This window comes from Littorina saxatilis, linkage group LG1, assembly GCF_037325665.1.
Source record: "Littorina saxatilis isolate snail1 linkage group LG1, US_GU_Lsax_2.0, whole genome shotgun sequence".
Lineage (NCBI taxonomy): Eukaryota > Metazoa > Mollusca > Gastropoda > Littorinimorpha > Littorinidae > Littorina > Littorina saxatilis.
The window spans coordinates 69202375-69219195 of record NC_090245.1 but is presented as its reverse complement, the minus strand read 5'-3'; the positions used below and the strand labels follow the sequence as shown (position 1 = coordinate 69219195).

General features: G+C 42.3%; 1 protein-coding gene across 1 annotated transcript in view; it reads left to right on the top strand.

Annotated features, from left to right (window-relative positions):
* Window positions 1–6872: 6872 nt before the first annotated feature.
* Window positions 6873–16821, top strand: part of LOC138977056 (lon protease homolog, mitochondrial-like) — a 41065-nt gene continuing 31116 nt past the window's right edge. Inside the window, exons 1-5 of the mRNA XM_070349972.1 lie at window positions 6873–7592; window positions 8093–8181; window positions 12592–12711; window positions 13805–13863; window positions 14851–15053. Coding sequence (XP_070206073.1) covers window positions 6888–7592; window positions 8093–8181; window positions 12592–12711; window positions 13805–13863; window positions 14851–15053 — 1176 coding nt within the window. The 5' untranslated portion in view covers window positions 6873–6887. The remainder of the gene's footprint in view (window positions 7593–8092; window positions 8182–12591; window positions 12712–13804; window positions 13864–14850; window positions 15054–16821) is intronic.

Sequence of the window (16821 nt, the reverse complement as noted above, 5' to 3'; positions counted from 1 at the left end):
TTAACTATAAGGACTGGGTGGCCGAGTGGTAACGCACTTGCGCTCGGAAGCGAGAAGTTGCGAGCTCGACCCTGGGTCAGGGCGTTAGCAATTTTCTCCCCCCCTTTCCTAACCTAGGTGGTGGGTTCAAGTGCTAGTCTTTCGGATGAGACGAAAAACCGAGGTCCCTTCGTGTACACTAATTGGGGTGTGCACGTTAAAGATCCCACGATTGACAAAAGGGTCTTTCCTGGCAAAATTGTATAGGCATAGATAAAAATGTCCACCAAAATACCCGTGTGACTTGGAATAATAGGCCGTGAAAAGTAGGATATATATGCGCCGAAATGGCTGCGATCTGCTGGCCGATGTGAATGCGTGATGTATTGTGTAAAAAAAATTCCATCTAAGACGGCATAAATAAATCCCTGCGCCTTGCATATGCGCGCGATATAAATTGCATAAAATAAAAATAAAAAAAATAAAAAATAAATCCCTGCGCTTAGAACTGTACCCACGGAACACGCGCGATATAAGCCTCATATTGATTGATTGATTGATTGATTGAATTAGCGACAAAAATCCCAATGTACACAGAAATCAGCCAGGGGCTCGGCTGTTAGTCTGTGTCACAGGCACTTGGCACGAGGTCGGCGGGGTCTGTGTCACAGGCACTTGGCACGAGGTCGGCGGGGTCTGTGTCACAGGCACTTGGCACGAGGTCGGCGGGGTCTGTGTCACAGGCACTTGGCACGAGGTCGGCGGGGTCTGTGTCACAGGCACTTGGCACGAGGTCGGCGGGGTCTGTGTCACAGGCACTTGGCACGAGGTCGGCGGGGTCTGTGTCACAGGCACTTGGCACGAGGTCGGCGGGGTCTGTGTCACAGGCACTTGGCACGAGGTCGGCGGGGTCTGTGTCACAGGCACTTGGCACGAGGTCGGCGGGGTCTGGGGGTTGGGTGTCCTCTCCGGCCTAATTATACTGCTGACTACAACTAGACAATAGACGCCTATGTTCGGAAATAACTATGTCGGTTTTTGTATGGGTTTTATAAGCCGTGAAAACTCTTGCTTTTATTAACTTAGGCAAACTTTCCCACGTGACATTCAGTATAGGTCAGTCACTATAATTATAGCGAGGAGTGTGTTTGGAACACGTGGACAATGAGCATGTGTGGAAAGTTTGCCTCAATAAAAGCAAGAGTATTCACTCTTTTACAACCCGCACAAACCCGACAGCGTTATTTCCGTACACGTTCTATTGTCTTCTTGTAGTCCGTAGTAGATAAGGCCGGAGTCTATCGTCACAGTACTTGTAGTCTGAAGACTATATAGTAGAATCAGGCCAGAGAGCACACCCCACACACATAGTTATTTTGGGAGTTTGTCTATTGTCTACCAGTGTGGTCTGAAGACTAATAGAATCAGGCCGGAGAGCACACCCAACACACAGTTATTTTGGAGTTTGTCTTTTGTCTACTTGTAGTCTGAAGACTATATAGTAGAATCAGGCCAGAGAGCACACCTAACGCACATAGTTATTTTGGGAGTTTGTCTATTGTCTACCAGTGTAGTCTGAAGATTGTCTATTTGTATATATTGTCTGAAGAATAGTAGAATCAGGCCGGAGAGCACACCCAACACACAGAGTTATTTTCGGAGTTTGTCTATTGTCTACTTGTAGTCTGAAGACTGATAGAATGAGGCCAGAGAGCACACCCAACCCGCATAGTTATTTCGGAGTTTGTCTATTGTTTACTTGTAGTCTGAAGAATAATAGAATCAGGCCGGAGAGCACACCCAACACAGAGAAGAAAAAAATTGAGTTTGTCTGTTGTCTACTGAAGACTGGTAGTATACGGTCGGAGAGAACACCCAACCCGCCTTCTTCAGCACTTGACCACCCAGTGTCATGTGCTGTGGTTTTAAGCAGCAGTGTGCTCTTATCCCATGTTTAACGTCGTTTTCAACCACGAAGGTTATATCGCGACGGGGAAAGGGGGGAGATGGGATAGAGCCACTTGTCAATTGTTTCTTGTTCACAAAAGCACTAATCAAAAATTTGCTCCAGGGGCTTGCAACGTAGTACAATATATTACCTTACTGGGAGAATGCAAGTTTCCAGTACAAAGGACTTAACATTTCTTACATACTGCTTGACTAAAATCTTTACAAAAATTGACTATATTCTATACAAGAAACACTTAACAAGGGTAAAAGGAGAAACAGAATCCGTTAGTCGCCTCTTACGACATGCTGGGGAGCATCGGGTAAAATCTTCCCCCTAACCCGCGGGGGGTGTGCATGTGTATGTCTGTATGTAAATGGAACAATATTTTGATACAATGATACTAAATCTTAAGTGAAATTGATATCTATACCCCCGCCCAATGAATACAAACTCAACAAGTAATAAAGTACTCGGGAATCTTCCGCCATTTTCTTTTATTTCCTAATTATGACGTCATTTCATAAAAGTATCGGTAAACAAGGGTTTCCTTGAAAAGGATTTATCACGAGAGTTTATGCAATCGTTTTTCGACTGCACTGTATAAACCTACATACTTTTTAGTGCAGACATTTCAACATTTTAAGGAAAATGCATTTCTCTCTGCCAATAGAAACCACTTTCCAAGAGATACAAATTGATACGGGTCCCTGATTAGTCGGGCTGCACTCTATATTAAGCATTTAATTTGAATTTTTAATTGAGAACAATAAAAAGAGAGAGAGAGAGAGAGAGAGAGAGAGAGAGAGAGAGAGAGAGAGAGAGAGAGAGAGAGAGAGAGAGAGAGAGAGAGAGAGAGAGAGAGAGAGAGAGAGAGAGAGAAAGAGCGATAGAGTTGATAAACAAAATACTTCCCCCCCCCCCCCCCCAAAAAAAAAAAAAAACCAAGTCGCGTAAGGCGAAATTACTACATTTAGTCAAGCTGTGGAACTCACAGAATGAAACTGAACGTAGTCCGCCGCTAGTGCAAAAGGCAATGAAAGTGACGAGCCTGTTTGGCGCGGTAGCGATTGCGCTGTGCTTCATAGCACGCTTTACTGTACCTCTCTTCGTTTTAACTTTCTGAGCGTGTTTTTAATCCAAACATATCATATCTATATGTTTTTGGAATCAGGAACCGACAGGAAATAAGATGAAGTAGTTTTTAAAACGATTTTGGAAATTTAATTTTGATCATAATTTTTATATTTTTAATTTTCAGAGCTTGTTTTTAATCCAAATATAACATATGTGTATGTTTTTGGAATCAGAAAATGACGAAGAATAAGATGAAATTGTTTTTGGATCGTTTAATAAAAAAATAATTTTAATTAGAAGTTTGCGATATTTAATGACCAAACTCACTCATTAGTTTTTAAGCCACCAAGCTGAAATGCAATACCGAACCCCGGCCTTCGTCGAAGGTTGCTTTGCCAAAATTTCAATCAATTTAATTGAAAAATGAGGGTGTGACAGTGCCGCCTCAACTTTTACAAAAAGCCGGATATGACGTCATCAAAGGTATTTATCGAAAAAAAGAAAAAAAGTCCGGGGATATCATACCCAGGAACTCTCATGTCAAATTTCATAAAGATCGGCCCAGTAGTTTAGTCTGAATCGCTCTACACACACACACACACACACACACACACACACACACACACACACACACACACACACACACACAGACACACACACACACACACACACACACACACACACACAGACACACACACACACACATACACACACACATACACCACGACCCTCGTCTCGATTCCCCCCTCTATGTTAAAACATTTAGTCAAAACTTGACTAAATGTAAAAAACAAGTCGCGTAAAGCGAAATTACAACATTTAGTCAAGCTGTCGAACTAACAGAATGAAACTGAACTCACTGCATTTTTACAGCAAGAGCGTATACTCGTAGCATCGTCAGTCCACCGCTCGATGCAAAGGCAGTGAAATTGACAAGAAGAGCGGGGTAGTAGTTGCGCTGAGAAGGATAGCACGCTTTTCTTCTTCTTCTTCTTTTCGATCGCCGATCACACTTGGAGTCCAGATCTTGAAAGCACGCTTTTCTTTATCTCTATTCTTTTTAACTTTCTGAGCGTGTTTTCAATCCAAACATATCACATCTATATGTTTTTGGGAATCAGGAACCGACAAGGAATAAGATGAAATTGTTTTTAAATCGATTTCGGAAATTTTATTTTAATAATAATTTTTATATTTTTAATTTTCAGAGCTTGTTTTTAATCCGAATATAATATATTTATATGTTTTTGGAATCAGAAAATGATGAAGAATAAGATGAATATAAATTTGGATCGTTTTAAAAACAAATTATTTTTTTTACAATTTTCAGATTTTTAATGACCAAAGTCATCAATTAATTTTTAAGCCACCAAGCTGAAATGCAATACCGAAGTCCGGCTTTCGTCGAAGATTGCTTGGCCAAAATTGCAATCAATTTGATTAAAAAATGAGGGTGTGATAGTGCCGCCTCAACCTTTACAAAAAGCCGGATATGACGTCATCAAAGGTATTTATCGCAAAAAAAAAACAAGTCGCGTAAGGCGAAAATACAACATTTAGTCAAGTAGCTCTCGAACTCACAGAATTAAACTGAACGCAATGCAACGCAGCAAGACCGTATACTCGCAGTCCACCGCTCACGGCATAGGCAGTGAAATTGACAAGAAGAGCGGGGTAGTAGTTGCGCTGGGAAGGATAGCACGCTTTTCTGTACCTCTCTTCGTTTTAACTTTCTGAGCGTGTTTTTAATCCAAACATATCATATCTATATGTTTTTGGAATCAGGAACCGACAAGGAATAAGATGAAAGTGTTTTTAAATTGATTTCGACAATTTAATTTTGATAATAATTTTTATATATTTAATTTTCAGAGCTTGTTTTTAATCCGAATATAACATATTTATATGTTTTTGGAATCAGCAAACGATGGAAAATAAGATAAACGTAAATTTGGATCGTTTTACAAAAAAATTTTTTTTTTACAATTTTCAGATTTTTAATGACCAAAGTCATCAATTAATTTTTAAGCCACCACGCTGAAATGCAATACCGAAGTCCGGGCTTCGTCGAACATTACCCGACCAAAATTTCAACCAGTTTGGTTGAAAAATGAGGGCGTGACAGTGCCGCCTCAACTTTCACGAAAAGCCGGATATGACGTCATCAAAGACATTTATCAAATAAAAATGAAAAAAACGTCTGAAGATATCATACTCAGGAACTCTCATGTCAAATTTCATAAAGATCGGTCCAGTAGTTTAGTCTGAATCGCTCTACACACACACACACACACACACACACACACACACACACACACACACACACACACACGCACATACACCACGACCCTCGTCTCGATTCCCCCCTCTACGTTAAAACATTTAATCAAAACTTGACTAAATGTAAAGAAAATGTCCGGGGATATCATTCCCAGGAACTCTCATGTCAAATTTCATAAAGATCGGCCCAGTAGTTTGGTCTGAATCGCTCTACACACACACGCACAGACAGACAGACAGACAGACAGACAGACAGACAGACAGACACACACACATACACCACGACCCTCGTCTCGATTCCCCCTCTATGTTAAAACATTTAGTCAAAACTTGACTAAATGTAAAAAGAAAGAAGTATATTGTCTCGCATGCAAGAACTTTATAGCCCAGCAGACTCCCCACCCATCTCGCAACCTCGGCCATCTCCTCACGGCGTCTCTCATCCCCTCTCCACTTGAATTTTTAGTTAATAAAAATGAAAAAGAATAGTTTTATTTGTGAAATTTATTTGTTGTGCCTTTCGTCTTTAAAGGGGCAAAAAGTAGCTTCCATTTTCCCTCTTTGCCATGCCTTTCGATCCATTTTGGTGACCTAGCCACCTAAGTATGGCAAAGAGGAAAAATTAAAAGTTTCTATGTGTCCCTTTAAACCTGTAATTTGAATTTTGAGTTGGGAATACTCAAGAAGAATCAGTACATTTTTGAAGATTCCATTTTCCCTCTTTGCCATGCCTTTCGATCCATTGTAGTGACCTAGCCACCTAAGCATGGCAATTAGGAAAAAATCAAAAGTTTCTATGTGTCCCTTTAAACTTGTAATTAGAATTTTGAGTTGGGCATACTCAAGAAGAATCATTATTAAATTATAAATAATTTTTTTCTTTGAACATTTAATTTCAATTTTTAGTTGAGAATAATAAAGAAGACTCATGTTCAATGTATGAAACGTATTACTTGTTGAGTTTGTATTCATTGGGCGGGGGTATAAATATCAATTTCACTTAAGATTTAGTATCATTGTATCAAAATATTGTTCCATTTACATACAGACATACACACAGACAGACGGACGAAGTGACTCGATCCAGTATACCCCCTCCAACTTCATTGGGCTGTGGTATAAATATATCAATATCACTTAAGATTTAGTATCATTGTATCAAAATATTGTTCCATATACACACAAACATACACACAGACAGATGGACAAAGTGAATCCAGTATACCCACCTCCAACTTCGTTGGGCAAGGGTATATAGGCCTATTATTGTTCCATATCTGACAACATTTCACGGGTGAAGCAAGTTTACCTTTAGTTTCACTGAGAACAATCATGTAAATTAGTAAGCTTTCAGAACAATCACGTATGAGGGCTTACATGATTACGATGAAATAAATAGTAGACTTTCAGAAATCATGTAATAGTCACTTTTCAGAACAATCACGCGTGACATGCGTGCGTGCGGCCCCTCAACAAGAAATTGCTTTTGAGTGTGCTTTCTGGTTATACGCAAACGGTATATGTTCTCAAACGACCTATGTTTATTTTTGATCCAAATGGGAATTGCACGGTAGCTTCGATCGACCGTTCGAGAAAAACAACCATGGCGGCGATGCTGCGAAGAAACTGCACGTGTTTGTGGAAACACATCAATTCAACGTCCACCCTAGCTGCAAGTGTGACAAGGTGCCACTGCATTTCATCACTGATCAACAACAAAGAAATCTTCAACCATGCAAAGTGTACCAACTGCGCTCAGTTGTCCGCTAGGAGGCTGGAGTCTCTTACAACTACAAGGTTACATCATTCGTCTGCTACTGGCCGCTGTCGGATGAGAGAAAAGGCGGCGCTTTCCTGTCAGCGTTTAAACAATAAGACACAGACATGTGTAGAACCGGCACAACCAAATTTCTCTGTTCTCACATCGTATAGATGCAGGCGCCTGTCTTCTACATCTTTGCTTTCAAAACACTCGGCAGTCGCATCTTCATTTGTACAACTACAACTACAAGCAAAAGGCAACGGTCAGTTTTATCACACGAGTGCCAGATTTCTCGGCTCGACTGGGGATGGCAGTAGTTCTTCTTCCAGTGATGGGGGTGGTAAAGGCTCAGAGGATGGAGATGGCGAGAATGAAGATGTGAAGCACGCAGAGGAAGGTTCAGAGGAGCCTGCCATTCATCAGCAGCAGCCTGCTCCCCTGATGGATGCTCTGTCACCAATGAATGTGCCTGAAGTATTTCCTCGGGTCCCTGTCATTGCTATTTCACGTAATCCAGTCTTTCCAAGATTCGTCAAAATGATGGAGGTATGATCATAATGAAATTTGTTTATACACACTATTGTTCTGCTCAAATCATTCCCAATCTTAAAAACGGTGCTTTGATCTGTGTTTACGCTCTCAATTAAGTGTGAATAAAGAATAGTGTGAATAAAGAAGATGAAAAGATGAAAATATTTTTCCTGAATTGAGTGTTGCATGCAATCAATATTATATGGATAGTGAGAAAAACTTGTTCCCGTTTCCTTTGTGAACGCTTTAACAGGGCACGTATACATCGCACAATACCTCTGACACAATACAACAATAACAACTCAATCTTTATTTTCCATTAACATATTTCATAAAAATTGAAAATGTTCTTTGGCACACCCTGCCTGCCTGTAAATGATTATAATCACGAACATTTCGAAAGATTTATTAGGACATTCAGTTCACTGACAGGACAACAACACCAACTTTCTTATTCGGCTATGCAGCTGTTTGACTTTGAACATGTGTGACAATTTACAGCACTACTTTTTCAGGTCTCTGATCCTTCTTTGGTAAAGTTGCTGAGGAGAAAGGTGGGGCTGAATCAACCATATGCTGGAGTCTTTTTGAAGAAAGAGGAATCGTAAGTGGTCTTATTTATACTGAGTGCAGACCTGGGAACCCATACGATTTCGCCGTATTTTGTACGCATGATTGTCGAGAATACGCTCAGTACAGTCAGTGGGAAAAAAATACGACGAGAAAAATTCCTAGACTACTTTTCTTCACAAGCCCATCCTGAAGCCGATCCAGTATTTTGGCACATGATTACGTCACTATTTTAGCCGCCGTCGAAAAAAATATAATTGGATTGTGTCAATCAATCAAAACAACCAGGCAAACGAAAGTACGGTATTTGGCGAAATCGGCTCCGAGAATAAACAAGTGAAACAAAGAAGAAAAGTTTCAAGAAAAATATCACACACACACAATTTGTAACCAACACACATGTATATATGTAGTCCCTCCCGGAATAAGCTTTTTTGGGATGATTTATGACTTTTGCGCACATTTCGAGCAGACGAAAACATAACATGGCGGCTCTCGCTCCGCCAACTATCGCGAGACACAAAAAAACGAAATCTCGCGCATTCGGTGTTTCTCTGTACGCTTGTCACGACGACTTGTTGACAAACGAAGATTCGCCAAAAAAAGAGAAAAGCGCCGAGTCCTGAGTAGAGAGCTAATAAAGTACCGGTAATCGCTAATCGAGCGAAATGAAAATCCGCAGCAACATCCATTAGGTGAATGCTATTCAAGTTTAGGTAACATTTTAGCCGCATCTTTTTATAAGCTGCAATGCGATTTTTTTTTTTAAAGTCGCGGCTTATAGACTAGTCCGTCAAATACGGTACAGTTTTTGTCAGTACAAATTGAAAAAAGCATTTGTTTTAAATGTATAGGTAAACTTAATTAACTGTGTGACGGACGCGCATGAGGCATGTTATAATCATGGATGTGCAAACGCCGTGTGGAGTATGCTCATTTTTTTGAAAATACACCAAGTTTGTTTGAGAATACTAAAGTGCAAAACAGGGGTTCCCAGGTCTGTGAGTGTATTCAGTTGTTTTAAAATCTGTGTTCTTAGTTAAATTAGGTCCACTCTTACTCTTAGGTGCACACATAAAAGTGTGTTTAAGTTTTTTACAGTGATCGCGCTAGGTATTTTTCAAACCGGTATGACGTCATGAGCTGGCTACAAGGCTCTCACGAAAATCGGTAAGCTTGCGGCATGCCAAGGCAACCAGTAAAAGACAAACAATGACTTACAATACATTAAATCAATGTCAGTGATATGCGGACGTTTTTTCTCCCCCCCCCCCCCCCCCCCCCCTCAAAGCAACTGTCGCACAACTTGACAGTGACACATCAGCAGCCGCTGTGAGAGAGAGAGAGAGAGAGAGAGAGAGAGAGAGACAGAGACAGAGAGAGAGAGAGAGAGAGACTTCCGAAATAAAATAGGAAAGCAAATAGTAATCACGCAACTGGAAGACTTACTCACTAGTTACTTACTGTTACAGTTTCACTTTCGCCTAGTCTTTGTTGTCAAAAAGTTTTCACGCGCAGAGCCAACAGCATTTCTATGACTTGGCGATTTTGAATGGTCTTCGAGAGATGAATGTTGAAAATTTCGACAACCTCTTGTGTAACCATTTTTTTTACGTGTTTTTTTTGCAGTCTTCACAAAACATAAAAAAGTTCTCCCCCTCCCCCTCTGTCCGCAACCACAGAAACTCTTTGCACTATTTTTCCTGAAATCGTTTGACAGTGGAAGATGCCGATGTTGGTTTCTTTGCTGCCGCTTGAGACTCGGGCTCTGCAGATGTACTAGGCCGTGAAGTACTTTCACTTTCAGTTCCTTCATTCAAAGGCCTTTTCTCACCTCTTGGAGGTAGAAAAGACAGTAAAGATCGTTGCTTCTTCATCGCAATCGACTCGCCTCACAATAATCAACTGTATGTAGACAAAGATCTAAGCTGGTGTGAGTACGTGATTTCCCGGTATGATGCTATGTCGGCTATAGTTAGACGCCGTCCCTTTATATCATCTTCTTCTTCTTAGTGATAGGTAGCCAACATCAGCATGGTGATGAATCTGCTACGCTTGGGTGATGGTGGTTCCGGTCTATTGCTTGGTCAGGGGTGAAGTTCAGGGGGGGGGGGGGGGGGTTGGGGGTAGGGGGGGAGGGGGATGATGGGTCAGTGGAGAGTTGCCAGCCTGGCCTGAAAGGATGCCAGGGATGGCGCTGTGGCAGTTTCTACAGGCAGGCGGTTCCACTCTGGAATGGTGCGCGGGAAGAATGTTTTCTGCCTGTAGGCTGTCCTGGAGTGGGGGATTTCGTAGGACAGAGCGTGGGTCTGCCTGGTCGTGCACTTGGGTGGGCTTGGCTTTGGTGCGTGGTTGCTCTTCACTGCGACAAGGTCGTGGTGGACTTTGTAGAAAGTTGTTAGTCTCGCTCGCCTCCGTCTGCTCTCAAGCGTAGGCCACTCAAGGTCTTCGAGCATGTTGTTGACGCTGGAGGTCTGGCGGAAGCGATGCGACACCCATCTGGCTGCTCTTCTTTGGACCTTTTCAAGAGAGGCACTGTCTTCAGCGGTGTGTGGGTCCCATACTGGGCTGGCATACTCTAGGATGGGTCGTACTAGTGCCTTGTATGCAGCCGCCTTGAACTTCTTGTTGCTGAGCTTGATGTTGCGTCTAGCAAAGCCAAGTGCTCTGTTCGCCTTGGTGGTGATGTTGGCGATGTGGGTGTTCCACTTCAGGTCTTTGGTCAGGGTGACGCCGAGGTACTTGGCCTGGGTCTCCTCCTGGAGTTTCTGGCCGTGGAGCTGGTACTCGTATGGTAGGGTGGTACGGCGTCGGGTCATGTGTACGGTGTTGCATTTGGCAGGATGGAATGCCATCTTCCACTTCTGTTCCCAGGACGCCAGTCTGTCGAGGTCTGTTTGGAGGTTTTCTTGGTCCGCTGCTGTCTTGACGTCAGCGTGGCACGCTGTGTCGTCGGCGAAAAGTCGCGCAGTCGAGGTCAGGTCTGACGGGAGATCGTTTATGTACAGCAGAAATAGCGTCGGTCCGAGCACGGACCCTTGAGGAACGCCACTTTCCACTGGAGCTAGCTCTGAGATGGCCCCGTTGACGACGACGGACTGCTTCCTGTTGGTGAGGAAATCCTCGACCCAGGCGTCAACTTTCCCACCTATGCCGTACTGACGGAGTTTATGCACGAGTAGACTGTGGCTGACCTTGTCAAACGCGCGGGAGAAATCCAGCACTAGAAGGTCCACCTGGTGCCCTTGCTCAAGCGCGAACGAGGCCTCGTCGACAAGCCCTAGCAGCTGGGTCTCGCATGATCTTCCCCGTCGGAAGCCGTGTTGTTCAGGACAGAGTATTTGGTGTTGTTCGCAGTAGGTGAGGATGGCGCTCACAATGATGTGCTCTAGGAGCTTGCAGGGGATAGATGTGAGGGAGATTGGTCGGTAGTTCTCCGGCCTGTAACGCTCCCCTTTCTTGAACACTGGCGTTACATGGGCTAGCTTCCAGTCTGCTGGTACCACTCCCGATTTGAGAGAGGCCTGGAACAATAGTGTTAGCGCCGGTGCAAGCTCCGTCGCTACCTCTTTCAGGACGCGGGGGCTGAGTTGGTCTGGCCCACTAGCTTTGTTGGGGTTCAGGTTACGTAGGAGTTTTTCAACGCCTGGGGCCGTGATGGTGATGTCTTCGAGGGGTGGTCATAAACTGAAAGATTTTACGATGGACCGGGAACCGAAAGAAATGGCGCGAAAAGTATGATGTCTGATTTTTGACGTCATGTTTGACACCTTGACATCAAGTGTCATCAATGGAGACATAATCGCAACATTGTAGCGCTGTCACAACAAGCCATCCAAATCTCTCTCTCTCTCTCTCTCTCTCTCTCTCTCTCTCGTACCACGGACCTACATTGAAGGTCCGTGCTCGTACTGACAAACGATTTTTGTAATTGCTACTTTTTTTTTTACCGGTCAAACCAAATAACAATCGGTAGGTCTGACCGACATCCTCTTTTTTTTCCGGTATTGGCGAATCTTAACCGGTAAAATACCGGAAATTACCGGTAAACGCGATCCCTGTTTTAGTGTGCTGGTGTTTAGCAGACAAACTATGGTGGTGCGTGCGATGAAAGGACACCCTTGGGACCACCCAAAAGTGTCCTTACATTGCAGGTGGCCTTTCATGACAGGTATACTTTGGTAGAAATAATATAAAAGGGACAAGAGATGGTGTCCTTTTAAGGGAGGTGTCCTCTCATGGGAGGGTCCATACATTGCAGGTACTGCTGTACTAACAGTAACACATCTGCACAGTGAACTCAGAGAAAGTTCATAAATGTCTCTTTATGTCTTGGCTGAGGGTTGAGCTTCAGAGCATTGGATGCCGTTTTACTTGCACAGTTGCAGCAAAAAAAAAGGAAATCAAAACTATTGGTAACAAAATGTTTTGTATTATGTTACAGCAATGAATCGGAAGTGGTGGAGCGTCTAGACGATATCTACCAAGTGGGATGCTTTGTTCAGATCACAGAGATGCAGGACCTGGGAGACAAGCTTCGCATGCTGGTCATGGCTCATCGCAGGTATCTCATACTGTTCTTATAGAATCTTTAGAATTACAGTTGTATTACAGGAATAAAAGTGGTTATTATAAACAGGTCATCAGAATGAAAAGGTGAAGTATAGTAAAAATAAGAGTTACATGGATTTTCAAGTGAATGTACACAGATACAAGGAGACATAAGTATGCCTACATGCACACATGTGCCAACACATCTGTGAGTGCACAGGAACATATGAGCTAAGCAAGTAGCAATGTGTTCAAATAAGAGCATGAACAGTCATGTAGACACATGCATCATGGGTTTGTAAGTGGACTAGTAGCTCTCACACATGCAGACACAAAACCATGATGTGCATGTTAATGGGTACGCATGCACACAGATGTACGTAAATATAAACATTTCCCTCCTACACCCCAACCCCTCTCAATTCTCTCTATCTCACACACATATATATATATGTATATATATACACACATTTGTGCATATTGTTGAGCTTGTATATATATGTGTCATGCCGAATTCACGTAATTGCCGATTCCGCGTAATGGGCAACATTTTTGCCCATTTCGCGTACCGTATTTGACGGACTACAAGCTGCGACTTTTAAAAAAAATATCGCTTTGCGGCTTATAAAAAGATGCGGCTAAAATGTTACCTAAACTTGAATAGCATTCACCTAATGGAAGTCGCCGCGGATTTTCATTTCGCTCGATTAGCGATTACCGGTACTTTATTAGCTCTCTACTCAAGACTCGGCGCTTTTCTCTTTCTTTCGCGAGGGAGGTAAAGCAATGTTTAATGCAATATTCTGGTGACACAAAAAGTAACAGACTGGCTGTCGCTTTTGCGAAATGGGCAAATTATACAAATTACAAGCCTTTCCTTATTTTCGGCAAAACGCTGCCGATTACGCGAAATGGGCAAAAATGTTGCCAATTCCGTGAATTCGGCACCACATAGGCTAATGCATGCACACTCCATTTCATGGAGAACAGGCAAGTTGTTAGATTCCTAATTTGTCAAACAGAGTATGTTGGTCATGTATTTGTTGATGAGGATTTTGCATAATGTACGTCAGTTTACTATCATCTTGTGCTTTTTTTCTGTTTAGAATAAGAGTCACAGACCTTATTACGGCAGACCAGGAGGAACCATTGGCAGCAGGAGAAGGTAACACAAACAGTTCGTTATGTACTAATCTAAATTGGAACAAAATGGACAGTACGCCTTTTCGTAGGCTTGATTTAGGTGAATTTATTTTATGCCTTCTCCTGTTTCTTCCATTAGACTTCCTCCATAATCTTGTTCATGGTTATGATGTGTTTCTGTCACCATTTAGGGACTTGTGTTTATTACATTATTCTGCAGCCATCATTATGTTACTATTCTAGCAACTCTTCATAGTGAAAAAAATCTGCTGAAACACTTACAATTAAAACACGTTTCTGTGTTAGCAGCTCAAACAAACAAGTGCCTAAACATAAGAAAAATACCCAGTCACAATCCGTTACTGTGTAGCCTTTCTGTATGAAAACTTACAAATAAATACTTACAAATACCTACATATAAACTTCTTAGGACTAAACACAGAAACCTAAGTTTGGATTGAGTGCATCCTCAATGGAAACAAAGCGTAGTAGAGCAGGTTGTGAAGAGATACGATAAGATGGGGCAGAGGGTTGAATTTTGTCGATTTACAGACTGATCATAAAGCATACACCATGTGCTTTGAGACATTTAATTTCTTTCTTTGGAGGGACACTTAATGACACAAGTATAAACTGCTTTTCAACACAGGCATTCAAAACTTGTAATTGTTTGAATACTGGTTATTACTATATTAGCAGAAGTGTTTCGCAGCAAACCAAATGAATATAGTGTTTGTCTTTTAAGGCTTCAGTCCTTTTGCTGCCTGCTGGAAGTCAGCTGATGTCCTGGGTAACTTGCTTTAATTGGCACCACAACCTTCAATAAACAACAGAGAAGAGTAAGAACGTTATAGAAAACATACAATGTGTGTGATGTATTCATGTATACATCAAGGGCACATTGTAATTTGTCAATTCAGGTAAATACATGTACTGCTTTGTATACAAATATTTCCTTGCAGCAAACAGGTTTAGAATGTTTACCCCTTTTGTTGTGTGAATTCGGAAGATGAATCTGAAGAGCTGAACCATCGCAGAAGATCAGGGCGCCGAAACGGCCGAAAGCAGGAATCTGAAAGCCCTTCTCCCTCTCCAGAGGGGGATACGCAGAGGGGTGGGGAGACAGGAGAAACAGTGGTCTTCGACAAAGTTCTGATGGTGGAAACGGAAAATGTTGAGCACGAACCATTTGAGAGCAACAGCGAAGTCAAGGTGATCATCGATGTTAGGTTGGAGTGACCACTGTGGAACCCCCATTTTAAGACCCTTGATTTCCCCCAAAAATGGTCACAACATCTGCAACTTAACCTCCATTTTAAGACCCCGTCATTTTTAAGAAAGAATTTTAAAGGAAACACAAAAAAGAAGTTGTTATTGTTTTCTCAGATTTATGAAGGTCCTATCAGGGGGTTCCATTGTACCTGCATGTTCATAGTTATATGGGGAGGAAACCGTTAAGGAGGGGAGTAGAGGGGATGGTGTGGACAGTGTGTGTGTGTGGGAGGGTGATGGATATGGTGAGGGTTTTTTGTTCACCGTGTAGGAGAATAATACTTCTGATTTCTCGGCCAAGGAAAATGTTAATACACACACACTGTAAAATTAAAGTTTTATGGATCATTTGAGGCACCGGTGTACTTAGATTTTCATATCTGTTTTTAAAACTAATCGTTCAGTGACTTGTGTTTAGCCAGGCTAAATTGGTTCATGAAGTGGGGACCGTTTGCATTTTTGACTCGCCTGAGTAATAGGTGAGTATTAGGATTCATATACATGTGTTCTTCTGTATGGCCGGCCAAACGGCCGTCAGTCCATCCGTGGACAAAAAACTTGAACGTTAAGGTTATCTCAGATGTTTTTCAAGCAAGACCTCTGAAACTTTGCACACTTATAGGGTTTGATGATCTCACGAAGTGACCCCAGTTTGGTTGACCCTTGTAAAATATTTTGGTCACAGCGGGGTAATTTTCGTTTCATAAAAATGTAACGTTAAGGTTATCTTGGATGTTTTTTAAGCTAGAGCTTTGAATCCTTGCACACTTCTAGGGTTTGATTATCTCCCAACTTGGCCTTAGTTTGATTGACCCTCGTCAAGTTTTTGGGTCACAGGGGGTCATGTTCGATTCATAATAACCTAACATTGATGTTATTTCAGGCTTTTTAGAAGCTAGAGCTTTGAAACTTTGAACACTTAAAGGGTTTGATGACCCTAGTTTGGTTTACCTCTGTCACATTTTGGGGTCACAGCAGGGTCATGTTCCAAAAAACTTTACTTTGATATTTTCTCAGTTATTTTGGGAGCAAAAGCCTCCAAATTTCACACAATTTTAGGCGTTGATAATCATGCAGCAGATATGACCAAACTTTTGCTTGTTTTACATTAAATGTCAGAAACACAGCATAACAAGAGGCGAAGCCTTCAAGGCTCACGTAAGAAATCGACAAACAGTAACACAAACTCAATCACTCCATCACACATACACACACACAGTAAGCATAGATGACACGGTGCAAGAGTGCGAGACACTAGATCTAGATCTGTCTGTCTGTAGCCTACTTACGGGGACATGACTGCCAGATGGCCAGATCGACACTGCGCTTTCGACAGCGCTTCCTCGCGCAGACACTGGAAACACCAGGCATGGGAATTGTCCGCCGAACGGCGGATTTCCGCCGAATTTTTATTTTGTTCCGCCGAAAAAGCAAAAGTGTCCGCCGAAAAAATAAAGGGGGGAGGCAAACAAATGAAGCACCGGTTACTTTTGCCTTTGCGCAAAAGCCCGCGAAAACTGTCCGTACTTTGTTCACGCACTGCTACCGCCCGCCTCAGTTACTTGAACTTTGAGTGAAACAGCTCGCTGTTGATTCGCGGACACGCTATAGGATTCGTAGTGTACCTTTGTCTCTAAAAGTCACAAGGCTACAACTATCTGTGTGTGAGGCGAGATCAAAGGCAGGTCCATTGTGATAGCTGGATGGC